Genomic DNA, 17,475 nt, shown 5'->3' on the forward strand with positions numbered 1-17,475 from the left:
GGACTGCTCATCAATCAATGTTGAGATGGATGGATATCGAGATTGAAGCAGCTGATCCACGCCGAGGCACACGGCTAACACACTTTTTTCCGCCGCAGCCATTGTCATGAGCATCAAGTACGGACCGCTGATTTGGATTGATTTATCTTTTCTTCTTTTGCTTCGACCTCAGAATCACCAGGGCGGTCGCGGGTCAATCTCAGCAATAGCGGGGAGGGGTCCCTTGGGCCCTGAGCAAGACAGCTCGTCACTTGCGCTTTCAGGGGCATTCGGTGTAGGTACCTTTCAGCTTGGTTTTGGTGATGAGGTACGCACCACGTTCGACCCCTGAGAGCTTTCGACGAACCGGCAGAATTGACCTAGAGCTGCCCACCGCCTTTTTCTCCGGCCACCAGCAACAGCAGAGGAGAGGGTGTCAGAGACAAGGAGCCTATTTCATGATGTTGAAGAAAGGAGCCTTCCAATTCGTCTGCCTTCATCACCTGATCACTGGCATTGAAACCAGAACCCAGCCAAATGCATCTCATCTTCAACCCCTGGACCTCATCGTGGCCGTTGTAGTCAACAGTTAACCGCCATCTCGTTGCTTCACGGCCCGTGCGCATGCGACACCCTCATTAGGCATAGCCAAGAGTTCGGGGCTTCTCTTGGCTAAGGGCCATCTTACTGCGGAGCACCAAGGGACTCGTTTGGCTGGATGATCTTTGTCACATCATGGACTTCAGGAATATGAGACCCGGCAGTATTGGGTGATTATGTTCGATTTAGTTCACGGCTGCCAATCAATCGCTCTGCCCAGAGTCTCTTTTTAGTATTGCCCATCCATTTACTCCGTACCGTTGTTGATATCGACACTACAAAGGCATACCACCGCTGTGATTACAACGGATTCCCCAACAAACAAATGCACATCTGTGACAGGCTCTCTAAGTTCTGCTTGCGACCCTGTCTGTGATACGTAATACTACTGGGACAAAATCTCCGCACATTTGTATGAGGAAGCGATGAAAACGCACTAAAAAGGATCAGTTCCCCCGGACGACCCCTCGAAATCTGACGAAACACCAACAATCCTCTTTCGAGTAGCTACTTTACAAATATGGGGCGTGTGGAAGTTCTGACACGTTGGGACGATTCTGATTGACCAGCTCCAGTTAGTCCTATAGCCAGAGTGGTGAGGGATCACTTTACCAACCGTCTGTTCTAAGGAGTTGACCCCTTGCATCTCAGCAACATGTTGCCTAGGCGCAGCATCAAGCTCGTTGAAAACAGGCTGCGAGACACTATTCTGGAAGACATGTTGTTTGGAAGGGTCCGATGGCAGTTCTCCAGGGCCGGTTCCGTATCCTGCGGATATTCCAACAGTTGGCTGTGGTTGCAGTCGTCTTTGCCTCCGTCGCTGAAGGCAAAGAAAACACAGAGTCCCGAGGACCAATGCGAGAGCAGCAAGACACCCCAGTACGATTCCGACTATTGCTCCCGTTGACAGCCCCGAGCTTATTTGGGTCGCGTTGGAACCGGCTGTCGGAGTAATGGAACTAGTAGCTGTCGTGGAAGTCGTTGCGGTCGCAAGAAGGTCTCTTTCCTTCCAGCGAATTTGAATTGGCCACGCAATCTGCCACCATGTAGTCGCACCCGTAGCTGTATATGTATATTGCGTCATAGATCTTTGGTCATATATGTTGTTATCGACAGTCACAACCTGTGTCCCCGATACGAGACCACTGTTGCAGCCGTCGTACACAATACCGCCTCCTCCTGATTGGGTCTGCCACGCAGGACACACATAGTCTACACAAGAGTTTCTATCAATTCCCAGTTCCAAGGAGGGATCATTTGTTACTCACTACTCGGACAGCAGAAGGCGATGTTTTCTCCGCTTGACGAAGATAGCGCATACGGAGAGGGCGGCGGAGCGCAGGAATGATAGTTCGAAGGGCAATGGAGTCCGGGCGAGTAGTAACTTGTCATCCATGCGAATGGCTGGGAGTATATATTCCCAGACGGGCAGCATGAACTTATCGCACACCCTACCTCTCCATGTATAAGCAAAATGCCGAGTCTACTGATCTGAGGGAATTTTCAACATGCCCGCGGTAGTGTATTTCCAAGGAAAGCCTAAGCCTTCGGTCTGGAAATCATGATGATCTGTATAGCAGTCTTGAGGAAAAGACAGCGTGGTGGTGATTGGACCAAGATTAGTCGAGGTCGAGAAAGGCGGCGGTGAGCTGTATGTCGCCGCCATGGTTGGGCGTTAACGTCGTGCAAGAGCAAAATCTGCAGTTCATCGTGTCTTGGAGTACGACCCCGAGGCGAGGACTGCTGATCATTTTCAGTCTCCTTAACGGCTGGGGTATCGGCCTTGTTTGTTTGTGTGCGTGTGCTAGCTTCAGGAGCTGAATTGACCCGGCTGATCGGCATCACTATTGATTCCAGCCGCCTTCGTAATGTGTCAGGCCCCGGTGCCTGGACAATGGATTGGCGTTTTCGCGTCCTGAGGGGCTGAATTGCGACATTTGCATTTTATTCTTTTGGCAGACCACTTGCCCTTTCTTGCCGAGACTTGTTTGCTCGCAAGTTTGGCCACAGGTTTAAGCACGCGGATTAGAGATGTGCGCAGCGCTGGTTGTGGGAAGTACGAAGAGAAAAGGCAAGCCGCCGGTTCATCATTGAATAGAGGCGCGCCTTTGCCATACCCTGGTCTTGTCTCTAGGTGCCGAGGTCTTCAGCGTGCCAGTCACAATTTGCTCATTACAAATAAATTTAGCCTGGCTATGCTCTTGCGCGGTACGATGTAGCCTTTGGAGATTGTAATCGTGGAATCGCGCTTTTGTCGAATCATGCTGGGGCATCATCATCGCCTCGGAGGTACTCCGTATCATTCAAGCGTAAACCTAGGCGCTACACTTCCGAATTCCCACCCTGATGAAGTCTGTGATTTCCAAACATAACCATTTTCCTTCCCGGTTTTTTCATTTCTTTTGCTTTGATTGTCTATCTTTTTTTTTATTACCCCATCTACTGCCGCGCATGATGAGAAAACACCACCTGCAGCACAATTCACAAGCGAGCCTTACCTTGATATCTTTCCCCTGAAGGCGAGCGCGAGCGAGTATTAGCTCGTCGATTTGTTGGTGGGGCAATCTGCGATATAGCACTTGGCTCGACATGATCTCGATTTCAGGGCCCTAATGTTGTGGCTTTTCGGCCGACAGAGTGAGAACTTCTGGAAGTTTGGTATTATTAAACTTTGGCCCATTGAAAAAGCTGCAAGCACCACGGCATAAGAATTGCATTAGTAATTGAATGTCTGGTCCATCTACAAACAATGGATTACCCGCTCCTTCCCCAAACAAGTCTTGGCTTGAACTAAACTAGGCTGGTTCTGGAACTTGTGCTGGGCGAAGGGCCAGTGACTGCCCAGATGCCCAGACAACTGGGTAGTACCTGGGTACTGTCAAGTCATGCGAGGCGGAGACCCTCCAGCCGACCTTAAGTCGCCTTCAGTGCGACATCAGGAACCAGTCGACATCCTCGCTTTATTTGGCCCAGCTGCCCGCTCCATCAGCCCAGCACTCATCATCGCCATCTCATCACGAAGGGGGCTGCGAACTCGAGATTCGAGGTTCACAACTCGCATCCATATCCACATACCGGTGCGGGCGTAGTCCCCTGCCCACCTGCCGAGAGGTGCCATCGCGGACTCAAACAGTGGCATCCTGGAAATAACTTTGAAGAGCCAGCGTTGCCTCCTAATTGATACGCTGGCAGAACGACTGCTCGTGGCCGCCGCTGTGCAGCGCCTGCAACTCTTCGATATCTCTAACCCAAGGGCCAGCGCCGATATGACTCCTTCTATTTCTCAGTAGTGCTTTTACTTCTGTTCATGCGACTGATATTCCTGTTTTTTGACTCCGCATCTCATCGACATCTTGTCTCACATACTACCCACGCCACGCCACCATGAATGTGCGGCCGCCTATCGAGGCGTCGAATCCGACGGCCGTTTTATCTGTCGCATTTAATAATGATAGCAGCTGCTTTGCTGTTGGTCTTGAATCTGGCATTTGCAGTATGTTTCACGGAATTTTTGGTCACGGTATTTGCTCTAACCTGCTCAGTCTTTCACACAAAGTCATGTTTATTAAAAGCATCAAGAGGTACTCTTTCCAAGGAATCCACACAATCTCCATACGACGAGCTAACGTACCATAAGATTTTAACGCCGGAATTGGCCTTGTTCAAATGATGGGCATGACCAACTATTTGGCTCTCGTCGGTGGTGGAAGGTCTCCTAAATTTGCAATGAACAAGGTCAGTCAAGGTAGAGCACACTTCAAAATATGCCTGCTAACCCCTTCACCGCAGACTATTATATGGGATGACATGAAGGGAAGAGTAGCACTCGAAATTTCAGCCCTCAGCTCCGTTCGTGGAGTCCAGCTAGGCCGTGAGCGCATTGTGGTCGTTTTACAAAACAGCATTCGCATCTACTCGTTTTCCAAACCTCCGAACCTACTGCATGTCTATGAAACAGCAGACAACATACTCGGCCTCTGTTCCTTATCCAGCAAGACACTCGCTTTCCCAGGACGAACTCCCGGCCAGATTCAACTTATCGAACTTGCTACAGGCAACGTTAGCATCATTCCGGCTCACTCATCAGCTCTCAAGGCCATCCAATTAAGTCCCAACGGAGAGCTACTGGCTACTGCAAGTGAGACTGGAACTCTTATCCGTGTCTACTCTACAGCAAATTGCGCCAAGGTCGCAGAGCTTCGAAGGGGGATTGACCCCGCAACCATTTTCTCTTTGGCTTTCTCGCCATCCGGAGCCATGCTTGCCTGCACATCAGACAAATCAACTCTGCACATATTCGATATACCCAATACAAGGAGACAATCAATACAGAGAAGCCAACAGCTCGGTACATCAGACGCCGAGCCTGGAAAATGGGGCATTTTGGGCAAGTTGCCGCTCATGCCCCGCGTATTTTCAGACGTGTACTCATTCGCTTCTGCGCCGTTTGAAGCTGGTGACGAAACTATGATTGGGGGCATTCCCTTCTCCGAAGGAACGGTCCTGGGAACGATGCGCCCCGCGAAGGGCATTATTGGCTGGATTAGCGAGGATAGTCTTGCGGTTGTGGGTGCCGGCAAGGATGCTCGATGGGAGAAGTTCGTCTTGGTAGATGGCGAGAATGGGAAACGATTGTGCATGAGAGAGGGTTGGAAACGATATTTGGGGAATACGTGATTCCCTGTATGCAGCCACAATGTTTGGGGCTACAAGATTCTGTTGCATACAATGGGACGTTGGGCGTTATCAATTGGATCTAGGCGGTGTAGGCCTCGAATAACATCACTACTTTTGGTCTTTTACGTTTCCAATACGCAAATTAAGTGCTATTGTGGTATCAATCTTCATGACGTCGTGGCGAACGGCTCCTGCTCCGTCTCCGTCTCTTCTCATCGTCCCTGTGGCGTTCGGTTCGTTCTTGAGATCTGTTCCGATCATGTTTTGGCCGATCGCGTTCTCTATCCCTCCGCCACTCTCTTTCATCATCATCATCGCGATCCCGCCTGCTCCTTCTCTTATCCCTGTCTTCATCATGGTCTCGTCGACGCCGCCTCTCCCTGTCCCTCGAGTCGTCTCTTTGCCGCTTCGACTCCCTCTCTCTACTCCTTTCTCTGTGTCGCCTATCTCCCCCCTCTGGAGACTTATCCCTCCTCCTGTGTCTGCGTCTGTGTTTATCCCCATGTCTCTCCTTCCTGTCCGCCTTGCTCCTCGCCTCCTCAACCTCTCGCTTCTTCTCTTCCACCAAAAACCCCTTCATCGGATCATCGTCGTCGTGGTCCCTCATTAAAATCGCCAACTCCCTCTCTTCTGGCAACATTGGCCTGGCTACTTCTTCTTCCTCGCTCTCCTCGTCCTCATCCTTGAGCTTGCCCTCCCTCCGCATCATGGCTTCCCAGCTAACATTGAACTCTTCAGGGTCCTCGTCATCCCGGGGCTTGTATCGCGCATGATCGACGCTGATCATTCGTCCGCTGATGTCGGCGCCGCCCAGGTTATCTACCGCCAGATCTGTGCTGCGCTGGTCTTCGTACTTGAGCCATCCGAAGCCTTTGGATTTGCCCGTCTCCTTGTCCCGCGCGAGCTTCAGGAAGACGGGCTCGCCGAATTGCGAGAAAATGGTGATAATGTCGCCTTCAGTCAGGTCGTAGGGCAAGCCGCCAAAATAAATAAATGCCGTGTCGCGGTAGTCGACGTGCCAGGAGCCCTCGGGTGTTCTGGGCATGTTAGCTGATTTGAGCGAGGAAGGGGGGAAAATGGGTGGCAAGACTCACATTCCATTTTCGATTTCTCTCCTGTTTAGCTCCTGGATGGCCCGGATTTTATTCATGATGCTGCGCTTAGCTGTTGCTGATGGCGAAGAGTTGAGAGCTTGGCAAGGCTGCCGAAAGCTCTGATGCTGGGCAAAACATCTGCAAGGCTGACATTGGAGGCGTGACAGTGGAGCCTTGGGTGTTCCAGTGGGCTTGGTGGGGCACAGGCACCAACAGGCGCAACTGCTTGGCGTTTGGCCAGGGATCAATCGAAAGCCACGCTCCTGTGCCTGTGGGTCAATTTCCGCACCGCACGTAACAGAGCTCCAGGCCTTTTGATGAAGGAGGTATACCCACGCCATTGGAAGCAGTCTCGTCTCGTGCGCATTTGTCTGGAAGAGAGACACCTCGTTGAACCTTGGGCGCGGGTTTATGATTTTTCAGGTTGCTTTGTACCCTTCACGCGATCCAAGATGCTCGAGCAGTGCGTTTGAGCTCCTGCACCCCTGACGACCTCGAGACGCGGTTTCTTCCACCACCAAGCTCCGGGAAGCACGTTTGATGACACGCCTCTCGTACGAAATAATCGACCGCAGCCGTATATTAGTTTTGAAACTTTTGTGGACGCAAAAACCTCGCCTGTGCAAATAACGGCTGCCATGGCGGGCAGAAACGAACGAGTGTCAACATACACCTCTGGCTCTGGCGAAACAGATGGTCGAAATGGCGAACAAAAGAAGAACCTCTGGACATCCATGCTGGAATCGGTCGCTAGCGGGAAGCGCCTCCCAGAAAAGAATCTCCTGGTGTTGGGTACGCGCGTCTTCAGTGTGCTCCCTGCGTAGCTATGTTATTCTATGCTCTTCAACCGACTAATGATTTAACAGGCGGTACCCCTGAGACCCAGCGAGAGTTTATCGAGTCACTATCTGGTACCGAGGCGAGACGAAATTTTGATAGACAAAAGACGCCACCTGTCGCGAACAATTTCGCTTTAGGATACACATACTACGATGTTTTGGACGCAGATCAAGACGGTTCGCATTTGAAACGCTGTTGATAGGTGTGGTGCAGACCTGACTGACACAACTAGATACGCTTGCTCGAGTATCACTATATCTGCTCTCACAGCCCTCCAGCGAATTCGCAACACTCGTCTCGCCGCTATTAACCGCGGAGACAGTGTCCCACACAGCTATCGTCATCCTCCTTGACTGGTCCCAACCACATAAATGGCTGCGACAAATCTGGAGCTGGATCCAAGTGCTGGAAGAGGTCATGGGCGGGGTGAACACCGAGGCGCGCAACGAAATGGAGGATGTTATGACTTCTTGGAAGGAGCGCGGCCGTGTGGGCGCGTCGACGAACTTGGACGGAACGCCGACGGCAACAGCAACGAGTGGCGATGGCGACGGACTGCTGCCGCTGGGTCCAGGAGAGTGGTCAGAGCCATTGGGATTACCACTCTGCGTAGTATGCCAGAATGTAAGCCGCCCCCTTCTCTTCGCGCAGGACTTGTTTGTGTATAGCTAATCTAACGAGCTGCAGGCGCAAAAAATGGAGTTTCTTGAAAAAAACAAGAGCTGGAAAGAGCCCGACTTTGACACAGTCTTGCAGTATCTCCGAACCGTCCTCCTCCGACGTATGCTCTATCCCCAATCACAAACCTAACGCCACTGACGCTTCTTTTAGATGGCGCATCTCTAATATATACGTCCCAAAACACACCGTCTCAACTCCCTCTCCTCATCCATTCCACTCTCGGCATCACATCCCTTCTCAAGCGCCAACCGCTCAAACACAATGTAATAGACCGAGACAAGATTGTCGTCGCACCAAACTGGGACTCATGGGGCAAGATTCGCATTCTGGGTGGCACTTTTGATACCGAATTGATCTCTCAGGGCTGGGAAGCTGATATCAAGCTCCCTCCAGGATCCGATCCCGGCGCCAGCAACACCGACGACGAATCCCCCACGCCGACACAGGAACCCAGCGCCATAGCTCAATACGAACAATGGTGTCGTGACCCTAACAGCGGCGGTCTTGCCGTCGTTGAAAGCGCAATGTCAGACGGCCAAGCCGTCGGCGTGGAGAGCGACGACCCGCAGGACTTTCTGGAGCGACAGCTCAAGATCCTGGAGGCATTCAAGGCCAAGGCTCCTGAGAAGGGGGGCAGTCCCCTACCGGCAGGGAGAAGGGTCGAGTTTCCGGAGGAGAAGAGCGTGCACGATCACATTGGTCCGGTGCAGTTCAACATGGGGGGCATTCAAGTCGATGCAGATGACATGCTGCAGCGCCTTAAGGTGAGTCTACCATTCAAATTGCTCATTGAGTCCAAGTGCAATCAAGGCGGGAAGGCGATGCTAATGACAACAGGATCGCAATGCGCATGCTGCGCCAGACGACGAGGAAGAACAGGACGAGCTGCCGGTGGGCAACATGGCAAAAGAATTTGACAATGAGCAACTACAGAATTTCTTTAGCGGGTTGATGAACAGGACTTCCGGGGCGGCCGACAGCCCCCGGTCATGAAGGCGAAGCTCACTAGTGAACAACGGCAACTATTGTAGAATAGATACCCTGGAAATAAAATTCAACTGATTACTGTATGTGAACATTGAAGCTGAAAAAAATCAAAAATAAATAAATAAGCAAGGCACATGGTTGACGAGGCACAGAAGGAGCCCCAGACAGAACGGTTCTGGGCTCAAGTAACGCGACAGGCGCCTTCAGAGTGGTTGCTAACATTCTGCGCTACTGATATCCAAGTCCGAGATGCGAAATGCACTCGATAAATGCATTCATTCATACGTGGCGCACGGCATTATACGCTTTGCGCCTAGATTAATACGTTGGTTGACCGGCCTGTAATAAGCTCACGTGAACGAGCGTTCGCAGCCGCCGTGCCAACATTGAACAGCCAGAGGATACCTCGCTACGCTAAACAGCTTTCTCCCGTCCAACCTTGTACTTGACGTCGCTAACGGATTCTCGCGGCCCCAGTCTCGCAGTCACAACGCCACTCAATAGGCCTGGAAACAGCCACGGGTGCTGCAGCATCTCTGCCTCGAAGGCATTGACTGTCCCCCTTGCCAACGCTGAGTACCGCTCGTCGTCTAGCAGCGCGCCGAGACGGAACAGATTCGACGCAGCGACGGCGTTGACCGACGGCAGCGAGGTGTCCATGCCGTCTTTGAGGCGGAGAATAGCCTGTGGCGAGGAGGCTGTCGTTGAGAAGAAGGCGCCAGAGTCTGAGTCGTGGAAGAGCGAGTTTTGGGTTTCTAGGCCACATTAGTTTTGTGTGTTTGGCGCGGAGGGGGGGGGAGGTGAGGCGGCTTACTTTGGAGAGCGTCGGCAAATGCGAGGTGGCCCTCGTCGCTTGTCGCGGCGAAAAGGTCCAGCAGCCCGTGGATGAGGTAGGTGTAGTCGTCGGCGAAGCCTTTGGTCTCCCTGCCCTCGCGGTATATCCTGTAGAGGAGCTTTGACGACTCGTCCCAGAGAGAGGCCTTGATGAAGGCGGCGGCTGATTCCGCGGCGTGGAGGTACTTGTCGCTGCGGGCGGAGTCTACGGGCTTCAGGGCGGAGGAGGCTTGTGCGAGGGCGGAGATGGCGAGGCCGTTCCACGCGGTGATGACCTTATCGTCGAGCTCGGGCCGGACTCGCTCCCTTTCCCGTCTTGCTTTGAGTTCCTTCCGGGCGGCCTGGATGTGCTGGCGTACTGTGTCGGGAGAAATGTTGAACTGCCGGCTGAGCTCGTCTTGGGTCTTGACGACGCGCAGGATGTTGTGGTTGATGAAGTCGTCGTTGGGGTCGTGGTCCTCGTCTACGTTGCCGCCTTCTTGGACGTCCCAGTGGGCGGCGGCGACTTGGCTGATCTGCTTGTCGTGGCCAGAGGCGTCTACGACGGAGTCGAACTCGCGTCTGGTCCATAGGTAATAGGCGCCTTCTCTCATTTCCCTGTCGCCGCGTCGCATGAAAGAGTCGGCGGCTTCGCTGGTGGCCAGGCCGCCGCTGGGCAAGGCGATTGGGGGCGAGCTCAGATAGTCGGCGAGTTCGAGCACAATGTCGTAAAATTCGCTGTCCGCCTTGCCGCCAGCTATCCTCCAGGCATCGACGTACAAGGCCAACAGTAAAGCATTGTCGACAACCAGCTTCTCAAAGTTGGGGATGCTCCAGTCGGGCGTGACTGAACAGCGGGCAAATCCAGTTGCGCCGATATGGTCGTGCAGGGCGCCATCGCGGATCTTTCGAAGGGTGTCGACGGCCATTTCTGTCGCGTGCTTGCACTCTGCTTCGCCGACAACATCCTGCACAGCGCTGGGGAATGTGTTTAGATGTAATAAGAAGGCCAGCTTTGGGGGCGTTAAGAATTTTGGCGCCAGGCCAAATCCGCCGTATACGGGATCAAACGTTCCGGCAATATGCGTGTATGCCTCCTCCAGCTGGTCCAGATCCAGCTCGCTGGAAACCTGGGCATCCTTGTCCCTGGCGCGAATTGGGGTAGTCGGGTTGCTGGGGATATTCCAGCTTGGTGTGGCGATGGGATGTGTACCGGTAAGTCCTCGAGTGCCCAAGGTGCCCTCGGCGGCAAACTCTCTAAGCTGCGCCAGAACTTCTGAAGCCTCCTTGCGACATCGTGTCTCCTGGTCATGCCAAATGTCGCGCACCTTTCTGAAGATTGTTAGACAGTCGGGCGACTCGTCCTCGCTCTCGGTCGTAACTCGTCGCGACGTGCCAGGTCCTGGCCAGTATGTTCCGCCAAAGACGGGTTCCAAATTGGGGGTAACAAAGACGTTCAGCGGCCAGCCTCCTACATTGCTCACGGCCTGTACATAATTCATATAAATAGTGTCGACATCGGGGCGCTCTTCTCGGTCAATGATGACGGGAACAAATGATTCGTTTAATATGGCAGCGCATTCTGGGTTTGAAAATGACTCTTGAGTCATGAGACGACAGACTGTCAACTGTCAGCTTGCTCATTCAGGTCCAGGATGGTTTCCGCGACTCGAGAACATACAGTGACAAGCCTTGTATCCAATATGAAGAAAGAGAAGCTTGTTCTCCCGCTTCGCTCGGTCGACTGAATCGGCGTCCAAAATCTGCCATTTAACCAGGCTGTTTTCTGCCGCTCTAACAAAGGGACTCTTGCTGAAGGCCGCCCTATTCTGTAATGCAGTCGGTCGAGTAGATGCTGCTCCCTGGACAACGTCTGACGAATCAACTGCCATTGCACCCCTAGCTACCGCTGAAGCAGTAAGTTCCGATACAGCCATGTTTAGATGAAGTGGCAGCAGACGGCCGTGCAAAACGGTATTCCGTCAATGTGGAAGTTGGGGCTAGCCGAATGCGACAAGACGTCGTACCAGTCGCCGCTGGGCGCCTTATGCCGTTAGGATCAGGCCGGGCTTGGCGGGGATGGTATTCGGTCGGCAAACAATGGAGTATTTAGACTCAAGACTGCCGCTCCGCCCAGAAATGGAGAAATGGTGTCGCGAGAGATATATATGACGCCTTGTTGAAATGTCGCTCGGCGGTCGCAAACGGGGGATGAAGTGGGGGGTTGATTTCCCCGGGTCAAACTATCTCTTATCTTATCATGAAGGCCCCACCAGGGGTTTAGTGAGACTAACCCTAACCCTAAATCTCAGTCTCCAGACCACTTACTAGACATTTCGCAGCAAGCAGCCGGAAACGGAGAGGGCCGGAAAGCGTCCGGGTCTGTTCGGGTCAAGCCCATTGATACTGGCATGCAGAGTGGGCATATGATAAACAGAACGAAAAAAGATTGAATAGTGAGTCCTCGCGGCAAGTCGGTCTGCGACAAGGTAGGCGATTTACACCAATGCGCCGGGGCCGGGGCGCGCACTTGCGCGTAGGTATTATTGCCATTCTACGATTTCTTTCTGTCTTGACCTGCATTATATTTCGCAGTCACTATTATCAGAGTTCTATCCAGCATTATATAAAGAAATAGAATAAGATCAAAGATCATGACGATCATCGGGATTGTTCTGATGGGCTGGTGCTTGTTAGACCAATGCCACAACCACACACACACAGTCAATTGCACAGTCCTAGAATTAGTTGATCCCCCAATATTAGTGACTCCATCATGCGTGAAGCAGGTAGATAATGTATGGAATGTCCTATTGCAAGGCAAAGCATTATTGCTCAAGCATGTTCCTAAAAGGCCGCGCCGATTGAGCTATGAATAACAGAAACTCCACCTTTTCGGGGACACAAAATTGCGCCAGTCGATGTGATTTGCAAAAGCCCGAGACTCTGCAGTGGTAACCAGTCCCGGGGTATGAAGAAGTACCGTTGCACGTTATCTGCCCTGCTTGTAGGTCCTATGTGCCATGAACAAACTCGAAACGACTGATCTATGAAGACTAGTTTACCGTTGGGGAGAACGTTCAGTGGCATCTCAACCATCTGCGAAACTTTTTCTGGGATATGCACGAGCGAAATCGAATTTTCCAAGTTGTGATTCGCATCAAAAATCAAGAATCGGGGCCGTAGTTTGCTAGACGATGAAGTCCTGGATATTTTAACCAAAAGGTGACCGTCCACAAATGTATTTTTCACGCTCTCAACTTCTTCGTTGACAGGTACATCATCTACTGCATCATTAGGGTTTTGATGTGTGCTAGATGACCCTGGCAAAGAGTCATCCGGGCGGTCTCCGGTACTGATAGCATCCCAGAGGACTGTAGAGATCTTTTCCAGACTACATCGCAGGTGAACAGACACACCGTCAGGTGTGATGGACAGGAGATTCCGAGAATATCGAGGATGGGGAATCCACTGCCGGGATGTTGGTGATTGTCCATAGTCCCAGGTTGTCTCAAGTTGGGCTGGTTCAAGAGACCAACGTTGTACGGAAGACGATGACGACACAAGTAGAGAGTTGCGAGACCCTGGCAAGAAAAGTATTTGTGCGACACCCACAGTGTCAAACTTGGGCTTGAACCTTTCGACTCGGCGTGCTCGACGGCCCTCCTTCCCATGATCGAGCTGCACGACGGTGAGACGACCACCTAGCTCCGCGTAGCAGACACGATCGCCGTCTTCGCTCCAGGCGAGATGCTCAATACTCATTTGAGACGCAGTCTGTCCAAGGCGCAATTTCTCCGACGCTTCGTAGTCAAACAGCTCCACGGCCCCTTCCTCATTTCCAAAGCACACCGCATGGTTCTGCGGCGCAGGAGACATGAGGAGTACTGGAGCAGAGCTATCAACCGCCGTTTCGGAAGCCACTTGAGACTGCCGGACGCTTTGCTCGGCAGCCTGGCTATGAGCGGCGTCGTCGTCCACCATTGTCAGACGCATAAGAGCATTTGGCTCCCAAACGGTGCAGTAGCTGCCGCGAATATCATAAAATTTTCTTCCATCGTGGCTGAAGCAAAAAGCAGTGATCAAGTCATCCGAGTTTAGTTGGTATATCAACATGGAACTTTGGTAGTCGAAAAGCCTTATTGTCCCGCGAACTCCGCAGATTGCATAGACCAGCCCGTCTGGACTGCAGATGATATCGGACGGCATCTGTCCCGGTGTAGGTGCATGTTCTTGGTAGGCCCCATCCACAATGTTCCATCTAAAACTATGCCCGTCCATGAAAATTCCAAGAATCTCATCTCCTCCGGGGTGCCACGAGATCTTGGAGACAAACGGGAGTGGCTTCGAGGGTTGGCCGGCCTTGTCTGGTCGCGCCAGACGTACTAAGGGTGTAGCTGAGTCGAAGGACCAGATTGTGAGTGGGAACCTTCTGTAAGTCGCCGCAATCTTGGATCCATCCGGTGTGATAGACAATGCAACGGGGGAATTGAGATAGGTGCCTTCGAGCGATTCGGTATCGTTGAGGAGTTGCGGGTTCATATTGCTCCATTCACAGGCTGCTTTCGGGGAGAGAGAGACACGCAGGACACATCGATGGTCAGATCCCATGGTGATTGCGGTGTCGTCATCGACGAATCGCAGACAAAGAGCCTGCATATTGGCGTAGTTTGGGATGGATAACAAGAGCTTCCCGGTTTGGGGGGTCCAGATCTTGGTGTGACGGAGTCCATAGGTCGCCAGACGATCTCCCTTGGAGCTGAAACAGAGCGCTGAAACTGCTTCGCCATGCTCCAATTCAGCAACCTGGTGAAAGGTTGTGCAATCCCAAACGACTGCCGTCTTTCCTGAAGTCCCCACGGCAAGATATCGTCCAGAACAGCATATGAGCGTTGCCACGCTTTCGGCGCCAACGGAAACCCTGGCGAGGCAATCATCCCAGTCTTCCGGGAGCCCCTGTACTGCAACATTACTGGTTTGTTGCCTTCCAAAGGTCTTGAAAATCGAAGAGCTTGTAGGACAAAACGACGCCACGCTGGTGTAAATGATGGTCGGCTCTTGGGTTAGACAGCTCCCAAACTTGCCGAGTAACTTCAGCAAGTCCCGAGACCAGCTTTCCAAGACCTCGAGCTCATCAAATCTTCTGAAAGCAGGGTCACTGACAGCTTCGGCCTTTCTCTTTCTCCTGACGAAGGTATACAAAGACTGGGACGCTTCAATGAGCACTCTGAGTTGACCAAGTAAAGCCAGCACATGGGTCCAGATTAGAACCGAGGGCTGTGTGAAGAACTGCGTCAAAAGATCCAGGTGCTCATCTCCATTTTTCTGCAAGTCAGTGGCGCATAAGTGGTAAGGCCATGATGTCGCACGGTACTCAAGCAATTTTGGCGAAGCACGCTGAAGCTTGGACCGCAGGCCTTTGTCTAAGAAGGATGTTATGGAGGCCCTGAACAGTTCCCCATGTGCAGCGGGGCCGTCCAGAGAAAAAGGTAGGGACGAAGTCGTTGTAAGATACTCGCGGGCTGTCTGGTGAATCAATCCAATCTTGTCTTCACCTTCAATTGTTATAAAGTGACCACAGAGCCTGCCCGCGGTTTGAGAAATGTCGAGAATCCGGCCAAAATCGGGCGCCAGGGCATCGGAAAGCTCATCCATTGCAAGTGTTCGGCGCGTATACATGGACCAGATGAGGAGCCTACGGGCGAGATTCCGGTCCGAGGGCCGTTGGATGCGGCATATGGTCTCTTCCATGCGCTGATACAGTCCGTCCATGCCGCGAGGAAGTTCAATAAGGCGGTCTTCAATGTCCTCTTCTGTGTTGCAGTCCTTGAGCTCCTCCAAAATCAAATGGACCCATAGAAAGTTGTCGTTTGCTCTTTCGAGAACTTGTCGAACGACCTTGTCAGTAATCTTTTCCTCCCAGTTATTATATTTGAGTTCCTCTTCCACGTAGAGCCTCATGTCAGTCAAGTCGCTATCAATGCTGAACATGGAAGACGGCACCCTGGAACTAGCTCGCTCCAAAGCAGATACCAGAGTTTGGCTCCATCGACTTGTTACCAAGACCCTGATAGGAATTTTGGAAAGTTTAAGGTCCGATAAAAGCTCAAAGAGGTGATGAGGAGACGCGGCTTCGTCAACACCATCTATGATCCAATAGAGAGGTGGATGGAACTCCATCTCAAAAAGCAGATTCACAAACAGTCTCTTCCATGTCGATCTCCATTCAGCGTCTTTGGGCTTATACCCGCCATCTACCATGTCCAACAAAGTCTTGCGGAAAGAAGGAAGCTGTTGTGCAATTTGAAACGCGATGGTCCGGATCAGCGCGGCCATGGTCGTTTTGGTTTCATCGCCAGCCCGAAAGAAGAAATACTGCACCACAGCGCCAAACCCATTGAGATGCTGTGCTAAGAAGGACGCTACGACGGACTTCCCACGCCCGGGTCGTCCATGAATCATAAGAACCTCTGACTGTGATGGAGTGGAAAGCCACTCGCGAATAGGGGCCTGCTCGAGAAGCCACTGACATGTTCCCTCGGCTCGACGGCCGCAAAAAAGATCAAAGTCATGATCAATGGCCGCTGAAATAGATAGAAAGGAGCGGAGCCTTTCGCCATGTTGCGCATCGAGTTCGGTTCCTGGAACAAGATTACATTAGCGCGAACCAGAATAATGATGATGTAATATGGACAGTCTCGCCGCACACCTACCAGTCGAATGAATTGATGAAACAATGGATTTCAGGGCACCGACGACGACACGATAGTTGGTATCTTGCGGAGTCTCAAATTTGCACACATGATAGTGGTTTGCATTAAGCGATCTTGAGACCTCACCAGGGTACCCCAACTTTGCCGATTCGGGGTCTAGAATTAACTGGAGACGCTCTCAAATCAGTTTGAGTTGGCAACGACGTAGAAAGTCGGAGTGATGACATACTGCGGAAGATACCCCAATCGATGATCGTAAAGTTTCAAAAAAGGAAAATATCTGGAGTTCATTGGCGACATGGCGGAACTGCTCATTTACGGTATGCAGAAAAGATGAAGACTTGGTCAGCTCGGCAACGTATTGTTTCGGCGTGGACCCGAAACTAGCGGAAAGGACTCGGTTTAAATACGGGGCCAAGTCGGAGCCACGATGAGGAGTGGAGAGAAACACGACGGCTTTGGTGGAGTTCATGACTGTCGCATATCGCGCATCTAGCCGCGCGTCTAGATACGCCTAAATAGAAACGTCTATTAGTGCAAGAATCAGACGCGTAAGACCGTTCTGGGCTACGCAGAGAGCGGTTACCTTTTTAAACACAAGGCCTCCCATGGAATGAACGACGAAGATTATAGGAACCTGCGCCGAAATTCTCATGAGCATGATAGCAAGACACATAAGACAACCAATTGATCGAGCCTACCTCGCCCATGTGCAGGTGTCCCCCTTGAAGATCTCTGGCAAAGATCATATCATAAAGAAGATTCTTGGAGAAATCGCTGATACCCAGTGCTGAGCTCTGGCTTGACGAGCGAAACTGAGAGTTATATCCGAAGGTGAATATCCGGGCGTGATGCAAGTCTTCGTCCTTTGGTAACCACTCACGTGGCCAAAATGTGTCCAACCTCCGGCTCTTACACCATGTCATCCTGCTAGAGCCTCCGAGGCCGTGGATAAATATAATGTCCGCAGTTCGATTCTCCTCGGGTGTATATACAATAGATAACCCTAAAGGATCTGAACTGCGGTCCGTCGTGTTCGTTCCCGCTCCCGCATGCAAGGCAATATCAGACCCAGCATCAGGAGTCGACAT

The 17,475-nt window shown here is 52.0% G+C and overlaps 5 protein-coding genes across 5 annotated transcripts; 2 read left to right on the forward strand and 3 right to left on the reverse strand.

Annotated features, from left to right (window-relative positions):
• Positions 1 to 3,963: 3,963 nt before the first annotated feature.
• MAA_10306 (WD40 repeat-like-containing domain protein) lies at positions 3,964 to 5,256 on the forward strand (the record flags this gene model as incomplete). The annotated part of the gene is made up of 3 exons (XM_007828304.1): positions 3,964 to 4,072; positions 4,217 to 4,314; positions 4,369 to 5,256. 3 exons carry the CDS (start codon positions 3,964 to 3,966, stop codon positions 5,254 to 5,256), a joined length of 1,095 nt encoding a protein of 364 aa, XP_007826495.1.
• A 160-nt stretch (positions 5,257 to 5,416) lies between these two features.
• MAA_10307 (RNA recognition domain-containing protein) lies at positions 5,417 to 6,406 on the reverse strand (the record flags this gene model as incomplete). Its single annotated transcript, XM_007828305.2, has 2 exons — positions 5,417 to 6,293; positions 6,351 to 6,406. 2 exons carry the CDS (start codon positions 6,404 to 6,406, stop codon positions 5,417 to 5,419), a joined length of 933 nt encoding a protein of 310 aa, XP_007826496.2.
• A 582-nt stretch (positions 6,407 to 6,988) lies between these two features.
• On the forward strand, positions 6,989 to 8,864 carry MAA_10308 (dynein light intermediate chain; the record flags this gene model as incomplete). Its single annotated transcript, XM_007828306.1, has 6 exons — positions 6,989 to 7,142; positions 7,217 to 7,366; positions 7,423 to 7,814; positions 7,878 to 7,971; positions 8,022 to 8,635; positions 8,709 to 8,864. The coding sequence occupies 6 exons, from the start codon at positions 6,989 to 6,991 to the stop codon at positions 8,862 to 8,864; spliced, it is 1,560 nt and encodes a 519-aa protein (XP_007826497.1).
• Positions 8,865 to 9,272: 408 nt separating this feature from the next.
• MAA_10309 (DUF255 domain protein) lies at positions 9,273 to 11,608 on the reverse strand (the record flags this gene model as incomplete). Its single annotated transcript, XM_007828307.1, has 3 exons — positions 9,273 to 9,613; positions 9,673 to 11,292; positions 11,353 to 11,608. The coding sequence occupies 3 exons, from the start codon at positions 11,606 to 11,608 to the stop codon at positions 9,273 to 9,275; spliced, it is 2,217 nt and encodes a 738-aa protein (XP_007826498.1).
• A 910-nt stretch (positions 11,609 to 12,518) lies between these two features.
• MAA_10310 (vegetative incompatibility protein 4) lies at positions 12,519 to 17,475 on the reverse strand (the record flags this gene model as incomplete). The annotated part of the gene is made up of 5 exons (XM_007828308.2): positions 12,519 to 16,312; positions 16,385 to 16,550; positions 16,614 to 16,898; positions 16,971 to 17,021; positions 17,086 to 17,475. 5 exons carry the CDS (start codon positions 17,473 to 17,475, stop codon positions 12,519 to 12,521), a joined length of 4,686 nt encoding a protein of 1,561 aa, XP_007826499.2.

Source organism: Metarhizium robertsii, assembly GCF_000187425.2.
Source record: "Metarhizium robertsii ARSEF 23 chromosome Unknown MAA_Scf_28, whole genome shotgun sequence".
In the NCBI taxonomy this organism is placed as follows: domain Eukaryota; kingdom Fungi; phylum Ascomycota; class Sordariomycetes; order Hypocreales; family Clavicipitaceae; genus Metarhizium; species Metarhizium robertsii.